Source organism: Camponotus floridanus, unplaced genomic scaffold, assembly GCF_003227725.1.
Source record: "Camponotus floridanus strain SB8 unplaced genomic scaffold, Cflo_v7.5 scaffold28, whole genome shotgun sequence".
Taxonomy (NCBI): Eukaryota; Metazoa; Arthropoda; class Insecta; order Hymenoptera; family Formicidae; genus Camponotus; species Camponotus floridanus.
This window is the reverse complement of record NW_020229414.1, coordinates 1,850,099-1,867,510: the sequence shown is the minus strand read 5'-3', so window position 1 is coordinate 1,867,510 and position 17,412 is coordinate 1,850,099. Positions and strand designations below refer to the sequence as shown.

The 17,412-nt window shown below is 34.2% G+C and overlaps 1 protein-coding gene across 3 annotated transcripts in view; it reads right to left on the bottom strand.

Moving 5' to 3' along the window:
- LOC105256720 (calmodulin) overlaps positions 1 to 14,704 on the bottom strand; it is a 54,479-nt gene extending 39,775 nt beyond the window's left edge. For 2 of the 3 annotated variants that reach the window (XM_011266902.3, XM_011266904.3), the window contains exon 1: positions 14,194 to 14,312. In XM_011266902.3, coding sequence (XP_011265204.1) covers positions 14,194 to 14,217 — 24 coding nt within the window. In that variant the 5' untranslated portion in view covers positions 14,218 to 14,312. Of the gene's footprint in view, positions 1 to 14,193; positions 14,313 to 14,449 lie in introns of those variants that run through there. The other variant, XM_011266903.3, reaches the window with a different exon arrangement.
- Between the last annotated feature and the right edge of the window lie 2,708 nt (positions 14,705 to 17,412).

Here is a 17,412-nt window from a genome sequence, read left to right as displayed (position 1 = left end):
GAACGTGAAAATGAAAATATTCATAAAAATTTATAAAAATAAGTAAAAATTTGAGGTGAATTATTCATTAAGGTTCCTCGCTAATGACATCTATTTATTTTATATTTAATTAATGTGGAAATTATAAAATTAGAGTAGAAAAAGTCACAAGTCGCGATGTATTTTTATTTTGTTTATCAGTAATGTCAAAATAATTCTTTTGCACATGCAGATAAAAGACTTAAAAATATGATATTTTTCTCGCATACGTATCTTTAATTTCCTCCTTAATGGTATCCTACCATCTAATATTTGAGTTTTTTAGATCTCGTGAAAATCGGAGCGAATTTGCATGCACGAGATTGCGCACGTGATGTTCGCGGCAATTAGCTCACCAATGGGAAGAAAATGCGCGGTTAAAGAGCATTCGAGGAAGAAGTGGAAGCTTAAGCAGGGAGAAGAAGGTACAGAAAAATCGCGGCTGAAAAAGGAGATTTACGAGCGGCAGGTGGAAATACGATAAGGCGCTAGCACTCGATCACGCTGTCCTGCATTTTGATTGAATGAGATGGTGCGAGGCGCCGAAGAAGACACTAGTGCGGCTCATTTCCGCGCTGATCGCGGGAATTTGCATGCCGATCAGCGAATCGCGCGACGTGGCGACCCGCGAAGATAGCGGTGCGAGGCGCGGGTGGAGAGACAAGGGAGACACGTGTCACAGAACGGCAGGAAACGCGGGTTCGGTACCGACCGATAAGCGTCGTTTTCCATTAATAGAAGAGGAATTCGCTATGAGAACGAAGCGAAGGGTCATTGGAGACAGCTATTGATGCCTGATGATAGAACGGGGATGAAACTCGTAATGGGATTCGAATCGGTATCGTAATCGGAATCGGTGCACATTATGAACGTGAATTTATAGTGTATTACTTACAAAATGAATTAAAAGTCGTTTGGAACGCAACATGAGACTTATTATCATATCAAAATTGTAGCCCAACTAGAAGCATTTGTGTTATTTACGATTCGTAATAAATTTACTCAATATAACCAACTTTTATTATATTTATAACACGAGCGAAAGAATGAAAATTGTAGTAAATTTGGAATCGATATGAGTACAGCAATAATCTCTTCGACGATTTATAAGATATATTACTATATTGATTCATCACTGAAGCACAACTAAACGTATTTACCTCTGTTAAACCAGCAGAACCAAATCAGCAAAAAACGTATTTCTCTAATTTATGTACCGCAATGTATTTTATCAGATAATCAATTCTTTGTATATATCAATTCCCATTCAACGAAACCGGATTCTACGATTTCCGGATCGCTGAATCGATTTCAATAAATCACCAACGTAATAAGAAATTGTATTCAATGGGGAAAACAAAGATACAAATGCAATGAATCATCTTGCCAATCTCATTCTTCTTAGCCTTTCTCGAACGCTCGTGACGTCGTCGGCGGTTCGAAATCGCGGTGGAAATAGCAAATCGGCTAATTAACGTAAAATTGCAAATTGTAACGAGCACAATACTCAGTGCAGATTCATCTAAATGCTCGATCTCGTGATTCGATTTCCCTCGTGTACTAACGCCGCTGTAGTTTAAGCATCGCGCGTCGGCGGATAAGTAATTGCCTCTTGGGTGCGTTTCGATTTAACAGAACCGCGAAACGCGGTTGCCTCTCGGCGGATAGCCCTAGAAATCTAGGAGCAAAATTCACCAGCATTTCTCAAGATATCTAGATAAGACACAGCTACACTACATCAGCCGTCGAGTACCCTGTTAAGGCACACCCAAAGTTCTCGTCCCGCTCCCAAGCCATTCAGGAGGCTAATTCCCGTGAAGTTTTACAAAGTTCGCTAAAATTACGACGATACCGCTCTCGTGGAACAAAGTTATGAATATGCTGTGTAAAGCAAGAGCAGATCAATTTTTCCCCTATTCTTTTTCTCCCCCTCTTCTTTTTTTCTCTATATTATTTCAGGAATAAAAGGGGAATATTTTTAAAAAGTCTGGACTCGTTTAGAATTAATAAGATATTCTCGGAAAAAAACTGATCGTATGATTGATCGAAATGTACCATGAGAATGTTGAATTAAATTTAATAAAATAATATTATCCCTTTTAAAGTGGATCGCTATACAGTTCGATCGATTTTCGCGCAACACGATTAAGAATGTGTTCTTTTTCTTTAGGATAAGAAAATGGCAATAAAATAATCATATATTGAAGAGATGCACATATGCCGTTTATCATTATTTTAGATCACGGATATACGAGATTACCGGAAATTATAACCGATTAATCACCATAACGGAAAGGACGACAAACGCGCTGAGGGTGAACTCGTTAGCGCTGCGGCTAACCGCCTGTTTACAACCGATTTCGTGCACGACGCCATCGTTGAATATAATTGCGATTTCGATAAGGCTAATGATTGTATGTCGTAACTTACATAAACCGATCTGGACTACAATAGCTACTATGAAACGGATATTAAATTGCATAACTAGGAATTACTTTGCGTTGCTATAAAGCCTGCAGTATAATTTAATACACAAAAAAATAATTTATCAGCGTCTCAGATTCAATTCTTAATTGTTAATAGTAATTAAAAATAAATATATACATATATTATCTCAAACTTTTAGAATTACGCAACAAATTATTTATAATACATTGGTTTACAGCAATAATCATTAGTAATATGATTCTTATGTAATTATTAAACATAAAGAATGAATATATTAACAAATGATTGTGAACATAACAATGGAAAATAAATACATTTATGATTTACAAAAGTAAAATAATACAAATACAGATCGATAATATGAAATATAAAAAACTAGTTGCGTGTCGAAGAAAAATGAGTTATGTTAGTGCGAAACACAGGTGCGTAATACACGAATAGGGATAAGAAATAAACGAGTAAGAAATAAGAGATCGATCGAAAGAAAACATACATCGTCTACTCGCTAACACTCTGGCTGTTGGTTTGGAAAAACGAAATATTGTTTTAACGCGAGCGTTCATTTCGACAAAACCTTTTCCTCCGTGTCAACGATTATACAGTATAAATTCACACGTTTCATGCGATTATGGCATTAATTTAAATAATATTAATAATGGATAAACTAATGCGGTTGAAATATTCAGAGTTATTAACGTGATGTAAATAAATTGGCAATTTCATAAAAGGAATATATTTCAACGGTATAACGCAAACGACGGTCAGCTTTATTAAAATATTGATCGATTATAAGAGACTTGCGGTTTTATCGTTAAAGTATATCGAAATTTATTACAAGTCTGATAAATGAGACAAAAGCGATATGACTCTTAGCCGAGTTCATAAAATGCTGCACACAAAGGATCTATATACCATTCATTCCATAAAAGCATTCCGAAGGTGAATAAAGGTATAATAAAAAGTACGATTGCGCGCGCGTGAGTATTTAGCGCCGCGTGCATATTTTTCTTTGCCCTTATTATCGATTTTTCGCAATCTCATCTCTTTGGTATTTTGGCGGCGTATTCCTTTGAGAGAGCACACATATTCTTATTATGAGAATTATAATATAATTTACATATCTTAAAAATACATAATATAAATATTAAATGAAAGATATATAATATAAATATATTATAAATTCCAATAGAATGAAGATTGTGTATTAATTTTCTGAGACGTATTATATATTTTCTGTTTGATTTGTTTTCTGAAATATTAATTTCATTATTCAGTCGTGAAAAACAGAATATATTTATAGCGTGATAAATATTTGTTCTTTACTTCAAATTTGCATACGCCTTCATGATTTATTTCCAAGCGCACTCAACATTGGAAATACATTATGTAATGAAATTCATCATTTTCATCCACAAGAGAAACACAGGAGGTTCCGATATTGTAAATCATAGATGATAAAACTTTTGGTCAGAAAAAAAAACATGTCGCAATCAGAGTGCAAACGATCGTTCAACCGGAAAGCAAACAATTGTCAAAGATGTAACATTGTTTCGTTGATAATGCATTCAATGCGACGAGCTTGAAAAGAGTTCCTATTCTTGCGTATGAAGGCACATTTCGCGCAATGCATCGATAGTCTGTCAAGTTACAGAAATTTCAATTCAGTGATATTGAATCGTGAATAATGTGAGTTCGAGTTATTGGATGTGTAATATAAAATTGTAATCTCAAAAATCGTAATCGCGAGTCGGATGCGAATACGTCAAGTGCGAAGTAGCGGGAAAATCACTCGTGCGCTTCATATCCAAGACAAAGGATGAAGAACAAGTAGAATGCGAAATGAGATCGGAGGAGGATGAAAACGAGACCGAGGTGAATACTTGCATTTTGAAAGAAGAGGGGTAACTTCTCTTGGGGTTCTCTTGATTTAAAGTACGAGACGTTCAATTGTGATATATTTTTCACGACTTTCTTCTCTCTCTTTTCCTCTGTTTTGTATGTTCCATTCTGTTTACATTGTATGTTCTTACTTTTCATAATGCTATAAAATGAGAGCTTAGAGATTTCAAGATACTTTCTGCTTGTAACAAAAGCAATTTTTAAAAGCAGCATTTAAATCCTGTATAATATATTACAAGATGTATCTAAATTACTTTGCCACCGCGAATAATTCCGAAATTTTTGATTATGATTATCGAATGATAAAATTGAGATATTTTCAGAGTATATAAGACATTTTTAGCTAAATTGGTTTATTCCCTCACGTTCATTTTATGATATGAATAAATTTAAATATATTCTATATGTATATATGCCAATATGCTAGAATAAATTACACTCTTGAATCGATAATAAAAGATTATATAGTTAGATATGACCGATTTATTCAGTGCGCTCACCTATGTTTGCTCTTTACACAATCTATAGAATATTGAGCAACAGGAGGTATACGGCCGGCAAATAGATATATTCCCGCAGGGATACGTCAACTGTGTGCATAGGAAACGCTTCTACGTATTATCGTTAACTCTCGTTTGTGTTCAAATTCGAGTTTTGAATGATGTTCAACGTTGTAATAACATCAATGGGCAAAGAGAAGGAGAAAGAGAGAAGAGAGAGCTATAATTTCTAACTTTTGTTCGTCTCCGAAAGATAATGCGAGTGCGGTTTCGTATAAAATTATGGCGGGGCATAATTCTCTCGAGCGGCCGCGAACGACATCGCTTTGATGCGAAAGACGAACTGAATGCGGCGGGCATCAAGTCAATTTAAATACGAGCCCGTTTCCTTAACACATTCAGGAAATAAATGTGCATTAAAACGCGTCAGTTGCATCGTGAAAACTTCGCGTCGTTGCGCGCCGCGAAATCCGCTTTTGTGGTCGGTGGCGAAGCTGTTTACATAAATCTTACCGATTATGTTAATTTCTTTTTTTTTTTTTTTGCAAAAGCTCTTTTCGAAAGCGGAATTCATTGTTTTAAAAGATTGCTTAAACACTCTTTAACTTTTCATTGTCAAATTAGATCTCGGAATTAAATATTATATTGTTATACGAAAACTACAAATATATATGAGGATCAAATAGAAACGTTAAGTCAAACTTATGCGATTCTGATTAATGTTATAAGCGTAACGAGTTAGTCACATTTCTGATATCATTACAGCAGATCTCACTCATTCACGTCAAAGTATGTTGGGTAAGTTTTTTATCATGCTAACTATCCTGTCGCTTCCATTTTATGCTCCATTTTTCAAACTAGAACAAACTCGAAACATTCCGAAATATCTGTTTTTGTCAAAATGTGAATGTCAAATGCTGATTAGTAGTATGATTAAAATGAAAGAAATTTTGCATTAACGATACTAGTTATTATTGAAAAGATAAAAGAAAAAAATCATGTAATTTATTTATTTACATAATGAATGCAAATTATATTAATATTTTCAGTTGCAATAGTTTTCAAAATATATATAATTATTAAAATAAAATGTACGTATAAAATCTTTTGCCGTTCTAAAGTTAGTTTATTTGAAAAATATGAGATGGAAGATACATGTGCATGTTTTCACGCATGCTGATAATGAAGTATCGATTACGGAAAGCGTTTCCGCATTTAAAATCGCCAATAAATAAATTGAGAAAATATATTATCGCGTAATATATTTTATGCGTACTCTTATTTCCTTAACATTCGGTTTAATTTGTTTCGATTCTGTTTTTATTTTCAGATAGATTTTTTTCAATTTTGATACCTGCAAGCAATTTGCCTGTGGCAAAAATTTTTTTTTCCATTTTGCAGTTTGAATATTCATGTAACCGTATGATCGAATGAATAAAGTTATTCGTATAATCAAATAACGTTAATTTATGTATAATTAAAACACCATTAAAATTTTGCATCTCCGGGAGAAATTTGTTCCGAACCTTTTGCAGCTATTATCCAATATCAATCAATTAAGTCAATTAAACTTTTATAAGAGTGTCAGAAGCCGGATTAGGGGAAGGTAAGTTTATCAATGATGAGCGCACTTAGTACTTTTGTTCGTGCGCTACTTAAGGTGGGATTATAAAATTATGGATCACGTTAGTAGAGTAGACATAAAATACTCTTCGATATTTTAAGAATAATCATCTTTAGAACATCTTTTCATATCGTTCCATCAGTTAATTTACTCCGTATATTTAACAAGTATGAAAGCATCTTCAAATAATTTTATGTAATTTTACGAAAATACTTTCCCGAAAACATATAATATAACACGAAAATTGCCATCCGCTATTTATCAATTAGAATGTTTTTTAAATTCATCTATAAAACTATATTTAATTAAGAATTATAAGTAAATATGTATGATATATTAATAAAAATTGATATATTAATAAAATGATATATTAATAAAAATTTTTTCAATATGAAATAAAGTGTGTGTGATGTTTTTTTTACATCTTTTACTGCATCTTTTACTACGCTTAAAAGCAAAATTTCTGCCTGCGAGACATCGCGAAGAACCCGCATAGGAGCAATAAGGAGCCAGTAATGGTTCTTCCTCTCATGCATATGGGGTTTTGTGATATAATGGATCATAATGCACGCTGCCAACGACAGCGAATGATCGGTCCAAAGGACACGGCGCGTGATTGCGTAGCTGCTTACACACGGTTTTCCAGAGGTATACTTCACCTGATTTCTTTATTCTCATTCTCTCTCTCTCTCTCGTGCTTTTAATAAAAACTTCACGCAGAAGGATGCAAAAAATCAATATGTTCTCCTGTGTCGACGCATCTCAATACGTGTCAATATGATACCAGTGTTGAAACTGAGATCAAATGTCTATTTATAAAGGAAGATATGCATAAATTTGATTTCGTAGCGTGAAATTTATATTAATACATGTCAAAGTAAATATAATTTATTAATATATTAATATATATATTAAAGTAAATAATTTGCGGTAAATTAATGTCTCTTTTTTCCTCTTCGCAATTTCTAAATATTATACCATTACTAATTTTCATAAAATGTCAAATAATATTTAATTAAACTTTTATAAAACAGAAAGCCGAGGACGATATACGAAATGTAATTGGCGAAAATCTGTATTAGAATGTAATATATATATCGCACAAGACAAAACGTTTTCATCAAGAAAACTTTTCATCTTTCATATTGTTTACTGAATGGACAGAGTATTAGCACCACCCATTTAACTAATAGCCCGACATTATTCGTATTTTAAAAAAGCCGTATAAAAGAATATGAAGCAATGTAGAAACAATGTAAAAAGACCAAAGGTAAAAGTACATATGTTCTCTAAAATACACATGCTGCAGGCGTAAATTGTATTTTAAGTGCACACTCATTATTCGTCGTATATTTTGCTGCTTTTGTGCCCGAAATAATTCTAATAGAAACATAAAACGGCATAGCCGCTATATATAATATGTACCAGCTATACATTAGACTACATTAGACTCGCGAAGCATTAGTGAGATATGGGCAATATCTCACGTTACGATCGGACGCATTAAAGCTATTGAATTCATGCACTGGCAAACGCCAGATATCTTGATGCGATTCGAGGACTGATCGGATAGCGTGCGATCGAGCGAAATACATACAAAGATTATCGCGGGAAGTAATCGAATTATACGAGAAAATCCCGCGGCAAGACTCAATATTAATCTGCTATTTTTGCATGAAACGTCGCCTCGCAATCCCTGATGTACCGTGTTTACATCCTCGTGTCGCTGTCTTTAAGCTTATGATTTATGCGCGCATTTTGCTATAGGACATTTTCCGAGCATGTTCTCATTTCCATACTTTACATCGTTCCTTGCGCTAAAATCGAATTTATGCATAAAGTGCATCCGCAAATTGTCAATCATTAAGACATTCTTAGCTGAGAGTTCGCGCGACGGATCATCAGAGTCAGATAGGGACGCGCGTATCAACCGGCCTAAGAGATCGCGTCAGATGAAATGTTCTACTTAATAGAGTTTGTCGCCGGGCTTTTCCCCAAGAAACAACTTTGTTCGTTTATTATGCAGGAATTACATTGCGTTGAAATGTCCCAAGCAGCATCGTTAATTAAAGCAGTTGAATTTAACCACATGTAAAAGTTTCAAGCGCCTTTAATTAGATAAATTACTGAGAAGAGTTTCACGTATGAGCGGTAAAAAGTGGTCGCGCACATATCGCGTTTTAATTAAAATATAATCAAGTGCTATCAGAGAAAATATGTAATTAAATATGTAATTAAATCAGAATGCAGAAAAAATAAGAAACGATTTTATGAATAAAAATCATCGTACTGACTACATCGCGAGGGATTTCGATGCCTGAAGAATTCTTCAATTTCACATATGAGACTAAGAAAATGATTCCGAAGACCATAATTGCGTATCAAAACTAGCGAAGAGATGGGGATCGACATCTTCGGTTTATGTTGTGTAAAATATCTCTCGTAAACTATCTCCGATACCATATTACGTACACGTATGACGACATATTAGATAGATCCAATAGATCCAGGTATAGCCATCGTAATAATAGTAAATAAAATAACGAGTCTCTGTTGAATGGATATTGTCATAAATTCGCGAGATCTAAAATCAATTTTAATTATTAAATTTATAATTGAATATCCAATAAATTAGCGAATATTAAATTTATTTTTAATTAAATTATCCATGTACATCATGAAATGATATTAAATGTCATTTGCCGTGCAGCAATTAATTTCTTAACTGTGCAAGCACGATCGCGGCACATTGTGCATTCTACTCGATTCAGAGTGATCTAATCGGGGCGCGTTATAAATCGCGACGCGTCTCTCGCAAAGTACGAACGACCTATTGGAAGAACTATCTGTACATCGGTAAACCCTATCACAATTGATTTCGCAGACGATATTTAGCGCGGTATATTGCCATGTCGGTCATATCTACGCCGCGTCTCTGACTATTTGTCTCGTCGTATGACAACGAACTCGGCCGGAATTTCCCGTCTGCACGGTCGGAACGTAACGTCGCATGATAAAGGCACTCGGGGTATGGCACCCCAGCAAAAGTCGAGGACTCGCCCCAGGGGACAATGCTCGGACCCTCCTGCTTCTCTCGTTCCGGCGCGCCGGATAATATACGCACGCATGTGTGTATACACACGGTAGATTCTCGCGTCGCCGAAATGTATCAGAAAATGGAATTTCTACAAGGAACTTTGTGCATCCCCTCTGAAGTGGCGGTCCGGATAACATTGATATGTATATATGAAGTTGGTATGTGAGTTGAATCTGAAAATACGCGAACGATATCATCTATTTTACGTCCCAAAGTGTTGTTGTTGATCGGCATCACCGACGTTACTGAATATATTACACTGAACTGTATTATGTTGGGTTCATTGGATCAAATTTTCGCATATAGCATGCAAATGTAGGAGAAACTTTATTAGCACTTGGTACGTTCGATATTTGTAGTCATTTCCAATATTTATAATTTGCTTATTAGTAAAGAAAATAACGAGTACAAATTGTGAAACATTAATATAATGTCTGAGGAAAAGTAAAACATAAAAATAAAATGAAATAAAATTAAATTTAAAATTAAATTTAAAGTAAAATTTATAAATTACTTTAAGGAAATAAATATTTCTAAAAGATTCTCTGCAACATATACCTTAAAAAATAATAAAAAGAAGTAAATAAAATGACAATATATGAAAAATATTAAATAAAATATAAAATACTTTTATCTAACTTTGATTTTACATATATTTCTTCTTTCTATATTTCCTATTTTTCCAAGTTTTGTAATTATCGCGAATATAAAGTTCTTACTGAACTTTGTAAATTACATAAAATGTAATGAGTTAATGAAAAGAAAAGTCACATTCTTTAGTTTATTTTATATTGGGAGAGTGAAGCTTTAATTTGTATCTTAGCGTATACGTTTTAAGATAAAAAATATGTAATAGAACTATTATTTAGTATTTTTATTTCAGTTTTAAAATAGAAATAATCCATTCAAATTTGCACTAGCAAAAATTTTTCAATTGATTTTATCGAAAATCTTAAAATGAAAGATGTAAGTTTTATGCTTTGATATTTTTCGAATGTAATTTTTCGAATTCTTTAAAGAAATTTTTCGCTCCAATAAATCATTTTTAAATCTTTATATAAATATTGAAAATATACATCTAAGATGGTATAATTAATTGCTGAAAAACGTTTGTATATTAAAATCTATGCGTACACATTAATTCACTTTATCATTTTAATCAGAACTAATTAAATATCTCCACTGGATGGAAAGCATTCTATTCATTATATTGAACGGTACATATTCGATGTCCCGCCACCGCAGGCAAGTGTCGACCAAGCCACTCTCGCTTTGAACTTCGTAATCGATGCGTTCGTAGTAATGATCTCGCGGTTAACATTAATGCATGGCACGATCGGTAAATTCTTATTTTCTATCTATGCAACATTTCAAATACTTATGTTCTATTTCCTTCTCTTTTCCTATAGCATGCACAGATTTTCATCTTAATACATAATATGATAAGATTATTTAAAACAAAGTATTCTCATCAAATAACTCACATTTATTAATATATATATATATATATATATATATATATATATATATATATCTTGTATTTATTTAATTTAATATTACTTTTTTATCGTTGGAAAACGCATTTGTATTTATTATTATTATTTATTATATGTATATTTGTATGTGGAAAGCTTGAATATTAGTAGCCTAGAATATTAATAAATGCATTTATCTATCCATCTATTATTTATCTCTAAAGATTTGATTTAAATTAATATTCGTGTGCGAAAAATGCGATTCACATCGATATATGCAATATATAATTACGTCAACATTTTTAAATATTATGTTAAACATTATTACTACAATATTATGTTAAATATTATTTTTAAATATTATGATATAAAATACTGATTGCGAGAGCTACTGCTTCGGTAATTCTCGAGAGTGTATATTTTCTAAATTTCCAGAGATTCCTTAAAATATTCGTATTAGATAAACAAAATATTATTCTTTTTATAAGTCGCGAGTCTTAGGACCTTGTCCTTTATGAAAATTCTATGGACGGGCCCCACTCAATATTTTCGATAACGAGGACGAGGAAAGCCCGATGCGATTTTCCTTCAGATTTTTCTCTCATATTTTATAATAAGATGTATATCGGATATTGCTTGTCGTATGGTGAATGTTGGATCCGAATATGATTTGTCATTCTACAATTGAATTGTAAGTCGTAGAATAATTATTTTAATAATATATTATTTAATAATATAAGAGTATTAAATATCAAATTATATGTTTAATTAAATATTAATTTATATGTTTACGAATGAATAATCACGACGATTTTTTAAACTTGAAAATTCAGTGCAACACTTTTATTATTTACCCTATGTTCTAAAATCAAAATTACAAAAGTTTATATTGCCAGCCGTATATAGACTGCGTTCAGCAGGAAAAGCTGTTTTGCAACTATTGTAAAATTCGTGAATCTGGTTGGTATGCGCTTAGATTCAGCCAAAATTAAGAGCATACACCAATCAGGCTCATGAATTTTACAACAGCTCTTACGCCATTTTCTTTTTGAATTTTACAACAGTTGCCAAGCAGCTTTTTCTGCTGAACGCAGCCATAAGGATTGGAAAAAATGAAAGTTGACCATCTTGTTGCGACTTCGATAGCCGATTGCGACAATTTTAAATGACAGCTGACAATACGCATGCGCCCGACATCCGACTTATTGTAGAATGAGTCTCACAATCAGTATACATATTGTATCATACTGACATAAATTTTAAATTTTCTTTTTTACGTTCTCACTTATATCAATGGATAGGCTACTATTGGTGAATAATCGATTTATTAGAAAAATGAGGATATCTGACTTATGCATCTCACAATCAGATTATAGTGGCATGATAGAGAGCGTAATGCAGGCACGTGTATCACGCATAATTGATCATCGAAGATATAATTGCGTGTAAACGAGTACACAGGGACGTAGTTAATTGTGCATTATTTCAGTACGCAGACAATTACGCAAATATTGCGAATGAAAAGGGAAATGTAAATATTTGACGAATTACAACATGTATTTCTGTTTACGATATAATATTTAGTGATAAGTCAAAAGTTTAGTTAAAGCTGAACTAAAAATAAAAAAAGAGTTATTTGAATATTAGGGCTGAATAGAAAATCTCTTTCATTATATTAAAAAAAGCGACAATTAATTATACAGAATTTTTACGGATTTTTTCTTCATATTTACATTAGAAGATAACTTCATTTTTCAAAAATATTTAACAAGGAATAGAACAGAGCACCTAAAGTTCTCCGAAATTTGAAAATTAAATTACCAAAGAAAGGCAGAATCGTACATATTAATGTAAACGTTAAAAGTTATGTGTCCTTCCTAACAACTTTTCTTAAGTTATTAAGATGTCTGATGTCAAGTTAAATTAAAAAAATTCCTTAGATTTATGTAAAATATTTTTAGAATACTGTAAGAAGTATAGAAGATTAAGAAAGAAAAATTTGCGAAGACAAAAAATACATAAATGAGGAAAGGTATAATCATAGTATGCATATCTCGAGGCGGAGTATGTCTCTAATTACTGAGAATACACTATGTTGCTCGCACAGAACTATAATCCTTGTCCTCTGGAAATTAACCAAGCAATTATTGTGCTCACAAACGCTCCTTAGTAATAGTGTTTCATCAAAATAATAAATACCGTTCTACCAAAATAATTAAATTACAAATGGATTAAAATTAAAGAAATTATACGATTATTTTTTTACATTATTTCATTTGTGTAAATTTCGATTCTATTAATCTTAATTATTTATGTGTAATTCATGATAGTTATTAAGAGATGAAGAAAGTTAAATTACAAATATAATAATATAAAATGTTAGAAAAATGCATGTTTTAGTGATTTCTAAATAATTATCTCACTTACGTATGTTATTATTTTCATATTTTTGCATACTTTATCGAATTTTCCAGTGCCGATATATATATATGGCATTTAGAAATTTCTACCTACGATTTAAATTTAAAGCATTTTGATTTCGAGACAAGTTGCTAAAATTTAACGAACTCTACCGTTCTAAAATAAATAGGTATTGGGTGACAAATATTCGATTGACGATGCTACGTCGACACGATCAGCGGTGCAAAGTGGATCGCCAATTATGCTTCACGGCCCGTCAAGCTCTCCACGACGATGGAAAGCAGGGGTGGTTAAGTTCCGAAGCAGAACGATGAATAATCGTAAATTATGCAAAACGTGATCTAAGTTAGGAATTCTAATAATCAGCCGTGTGCCCACTTTTATTGCTCACGTTTCAAGAGGTGAAATTAATGAAATTTATATGCCAAATATTATGTCTAACACCCGCAACATTAATTATGATAATTATAATAAAATAAAATCATATTTAAAAGAAATAAACTTTGTCGCATTTGAAAAATCAAAATTTGAGAGTATCCAAGGATCGTAATATGAAATGAAAAACTTAAGACATTTTACATTTTAATAATTAGAAATTCGGAATTTGGTCCTCCTATGTCATGGAAATGGTGAAATCAATGAGAGGAACTTAGCTTGAAAAACCAATTTTCCCCGTCAATCAGAAATGGGAATCATGTCGATATCTTGTACCTTCCTCGCTGTAACGGTGGACATCGTCACCCTGAAACTTTCCGGAGGCGGAAGGTACAATCGCGACGACTGCTCTGCGACAACTGCGAACTAACTGCATTCAAAGCAGAGTTGTGAGTCCTCCTACGTCGAGAAAACGAGAAACTAAACGGGGGTCGAGTCAGTGGCCGCGTGGACGTTCGCGGTATCGTGTCGACAAGAGAGAAAGAGAGAGAGAGAGAGAGCTAGGGAAGGGAGAACAGAGCGAGAGACTTACCATCAACAACTTGACCTTGTTAACCAAAGGGGACGTTGTAAGGAACTTGTTGACGGCCGTCAATATTTTCCCTTCCAATGTGGCAGCGTTTCCGACGTCTCGTCCTCGCGAGCATCCGGGCCCGATGTCCGCCCCCTCACCGGGACTGGGCAACAACTTCTGGCAGTCGCCCGGCCCGAGCTCCCTCTTCTTCAGCTCTTCCCACGGGCCCTCGTGGCTCCGTTCGTCTCCTATGCTCCGCCGCACCCTCAACAATCGCGCTCAGCACGTGTCGGCATCAGAACCGGTCACCGGCTGGTTGACCCGAGATATCTTCAAGCTTTTAGAGCATTCAACGAATTGTTATTCGTTTTTATCTTATTGCCGAGCGCAATTTCCTCTCGGGTGGAGAACCGGCCGGAAACTCTCCGGCTATGCCTCGTGAAAACTTTCCCGGCTTCTCTCGTGCGACTCTGCACTTGCGTGGTACCAATGAAGCCTGGTACCAATGTTAATCGGTGATGAACCGATTATTTGATATTAACTGATATTAATGCTTGATTAATTGATGCACGGTTAATTCAAAGAATTCGTATTCGCCGTTTGTAGATAATTTTTATCCAAAAGATCTATAATGATATGCAATGAATGCGTGATGAAGGGAGGCTTGTTTTGCCTCGAATAATTTCCTTTTTATCTTTATCTCTGTATCTTTGGATATCTATCGCTGAAAGATTACGGTGTCATAACTTTAGACGATATTTACTGCCTAACAGTAACAATATAGTGTCGTGTACGCGATGCTGGCCACAAGCTTCCGGATGACTGTCACTTCCTCGAGGTCCCGACAGTGACGCGTTCTCGACGTGGACTGAAGTCCGGAACGGTCCAACGGATGCTGCGACTCGCTCCAGAGGCCGAAGAACGCGCGAGCGCGCGAGAGGAACGCGGCGTGCGAGATATAGGGAGAGAGGGAAGGGGGAAAAAGAGGGAGCGACGGAGAGAGAGATACAGGGTGGCGGAAGCGAGGCATGAGAGGGAGGATTCTCTCGTGGAAAATGGGGGAACAAGATTCTCTATCTCTCTCTATCTCTTTCTCTCTTTCTTTCTCGTTCAACGAAGAAGGGGTGCCAGATGCGTTATAGAAGACTATAGAGCTCTTTCGGGGGTTCGGAGCTTCGACCAACGCCACTAGTTGCTGGTAAACCTCGCCGATTTTCACGCCCGATGCAATACCAACCGCTCCGACGATCCCTCTTCTAGTTTTTTCCCACCCTCTTCTTTGAGATATCTAATGGGTTTACACGAGTTACAGGTTAACTGGATCGATGAATGTTTTTGTAGATGTTATCGGGGAATTGATACCCTCATGAATCTGCCATGATACAGAAAAACAGCATCATTCGGGTAGTGTATCGGTAATGGAATGTCTGCAGGAAGATGAAAAAAGTTAAAACGAGATTCAATGAATTTGATTCGTGACTTGTAATTTGATTTTGAAATGAATAATGCGACTTTGGGTATAATTTGTGTAATTATTAATTAAATGATTAAATGAAGATATCCCGCTATTTTTCCGTTTTATACAAATACGAAGTATACGCACACACACATATATACATACATACATACATACATATATACATACATATCGAAAATTGATAAAATTGAGTTTTTAATTGAAAGATAGCGGAAATGTAACAAGTTATATTTATACAAGCAATGTACTTTATGAAAAAAATTCTATCTGCCGGAAGAGTTTTATATTCACGAGTAGGTACACGTGATCAATTTGCCAAACACGTTTAAAATTGGTATTCCCAGTATGTCATTGATCGATTGTTAGTTGCGTTGTTCCAGTAGAAGAACTAATCGAATATATTTCTTCCACAAATTGGTTTGCCGAATGTTCTCTTTCTGTTTTCTTTTTATCTCTTTTGCCAAAACATCGATATGATGTTTGCAAAAATATTGTTAAGCATAATATCTTAATTAAGTAGAATAAATATTTTCCCGAATACGCTGCATGTTTTCCCACAAGTGATTGATTTTAAATCGCCAAAATTAAATTACATTTCATGTTAAGGCACCCTATTGATTTCTTTAGACTTATTCTGGAGAATATGGAGGGAACTTTTTGTTAGAAAACAATTATATAGAGTAAACCAAGTTTACTTACGGCCTATCAAAAGAACGAAATGGAACGAGCTGAGAAACAAGAATTCTAAGCTTAGAATTCTAGCTTAGAATCTGTGGAGAAATTGCAATGACGCATTGAATAAGAAATTATTTATGCGGTAAACGAAATTCGATAGGAATACCTTGGATTTACTTTCGGCTCGGTTTGTCATTTTCCAAGCATTTCTCGCGGGCCGAGTTCTTTTGTTGAAAAATTTTTCTTTGTTTCTATACGCCCACCCATCCTCGTATTCCTTCCATATTTACCGCAAAGCTCACGTGGGCGACTGTCATTATCTATATTGGCATTGTTTTCTGACACGTGGATTGTTTTTATCAGAGAGCGCAAAGTCTATATCAACGCTACGTCCCGTTTCTTTCAAGAAATTCGCGTTCGCGTTAAATCACGTTTAACGTCAAGAACGGCTCACGAGGCAACTCTCAGTTAACAATAGCGGTCGACCTTCTTTGCTAGAGTATCACAAAGAAGCGCGCTTCTTTCGGATTCATCGCGAAAAATCACTGAGCATCCACGCTAATGATCAACTCATTTATACTCGTTGATGGATAATTTTTCCGTTGTCAAAAGCATATACTAATTAGCTGATTTAGCTTTGCTTAAACGTACATCTCAATTGACTAGTAATATATATATTTTCTTACACATATATACACAGACTTAAAATTTATTTTAATAACATCAATCACACTGTGAGATGAGAGATAATATTATTCATTTCCAATAATTTCTTAAAATTTAGAGCAATTGCAAATTAAGAGTATATATATATGTACTTTAATGTGTA